Source organism: Lactuca serriola, chromosome 2 (genome assembly GCF_051521515.1).
Source record: "Lactuca serriola cultivar US96UC23 chromosome 2, Lser_US96UC23_V15, whole genome shotgun sequence".
In the NCBI taxonomy this organism is placed as follows: domain Eukaryota; kingdom Viridiplantae; phylum Streptophyta; class Magnoliopsida; order Asterales; family Asteraceae; genus Lactuca; species Lactuca serriola.
In genome coordinates this window covers 123094610-123096350 of record NC_136409.1, presented here as the reverse complement: position 1 = coordinate 123096350, position 1741 = coordinate 123094610, and the positions used below count along the sequence as shown (strand labels likewise).

Sequence of the window (1741 nt, the reverse complement as noted above, 5' to 3'; positions counted from 1 at the left end):
GATTTTTTTTTTCAATGAAATTCTGCATTCAAGGTGAGTCTCCTCACTGTTCTATGGGTCGAAGGCACCAATGTCGGCCTATTTGGTTTATGTATTGTAGGAAGACCCGGGGGTAACCCTTGGCAGTTTGTATGAAAGACCAGGAGGCGGCTCTTAGCAGTCTGTGTGCAAGACCAGAGTCTGAACTCTGGCAATTATTAGTTAAGTAGTTGTAGATTGTATGTTAGTTGTCTTTGTGATGCTTTCATGGAAGACCAGGAGGTGGCTCCTGGCACTTGCCTGTAAGACCCAGGGTTTTGGCCCTCGGCCTGGCATGGAAGACCACGAGGCGGCTTGTGGCATAATGGCAAGACTATGGTCGGCACATAATACTTTTATTGATTAATTGGATATGTATGATATGTATGGCTCGTTTGATATGTTTGGTATGTGGTATTTGGGGAACTCACTAAGGTTTGTGCTTACAGTTTGTGGTTTATGGTTTCAGGTACTTCCGATTCGAAAGGGAAGGGCCCAACTTGATCGCAACGCACACACCTATGTTTTTCCGCAACTTCTAATTTTGGGAATTACTCTGATAATTGTTTTAATTTGGGTTACCTTAATGTTGGATAAATGTAAATGGATGTTGAATCTATATATATTAAAAATTAAAATTTTACCCTCGATTTTTGGGATGTTACAGTTCTGGGTAACCCACCAATTTGAAACACCCTTCTTTCTTATGTCCATTCTTACCACATAACATGCAATGATCATTTTCTTTGCCTTCTTTGGTGTCTTTGGTGGTTTTTGTCAAGTTCCTTTATTTGAACGTGTTAGAGTTTCCATCTCTTCTTTGGAATGCCTTTAATGTTGCAGTTTATGGTTGAGCTCTCTTGTCATTCGAAGCCAACCTTTTCTTCTCATCTTCCGCCACCAGATGATAGGCATTGCCCAAAGTTGGAATGGGTTTGGCTGCTCAGATTTTTGTTTTTATGACATTAAACTCTACATCAAACCCCATAAAGGAACTGGTACAAGCGTTCCTTTTCTTGAAAATCGTCCATCCTCTTCCCAAGATCACAGGAGCAATTATCATAAGCGCAACACGGTAGTGGTTGGATAAACACATTCTCATCCCAAAGAGATCGAAGGCTAGTGAAATTTGTGGAAACAGAGGCTCCATCTTGTCGTGTTGCTGCAATTCTTTGTTTCAATTCATAAGCTCTAGGTGAACTTTCTTTGCCAAATCGTTCAAGAAGACCTGACCAAATCAGTGAAGCAGTAGTGGCATACTTTACATTGTTACGGATGTTCTTCTCCATTGCAGTCGTAAGCCAACCTTTTATCATTGCATCACATCGCATCTAAGCCATGTAATGCATGGTTCCCTTTTCTGGTTTTTTGATAGTGCCGTCAACGAACTCGAATTTATTTTTGGCAAAGAGGAAGTTCTCCATCTCTTGGGACCAGTCAACGTAATTGGTGTCGGTAAGGACATCATTCACGTGAAGCTGTTTTGGGGAATCTGAGGGGTGAATGAAATAGGGAGAACTATGGTCGATTGTAGTCCCGAAACTTTCTTCTATGTTGTCTTTGTTCTTGGGATCATCTCTTGCCATCCTTCAGGATTAAAACGGGAAGAGTTCTTGTATTTAGGATCTTGAAACCAGCTTTGATACGATCTAAAAGCCGATCGTATCAGGTACGAAATTATTGTTTTTTGATTTCTCTCTTAACTTGGAAACGAAATACAAAT

At 40.7% G+C, this 1741-nt stretch overlaps 1 protein-coding gene across 1 annotated transcript; it reads right to left on the bottom strand.

The window, feature by feature from the left end:
* Nucleotides 1–995: 995 nt before the first annotated feature.
* On the bottom strand, nt 996–1307 carry LOC145089543 (uncharacterized). The gene has a single exon (XM_079027965.1). The coding sequence runs from the start codon at nt 1305–1307 to the stop codon at nt 996–998; it is 312 nt and encodes a 103-aa protein (XP_078884091.1).
* Nucleotides 1308–1741: the final 434 nt, after the last annotated feature.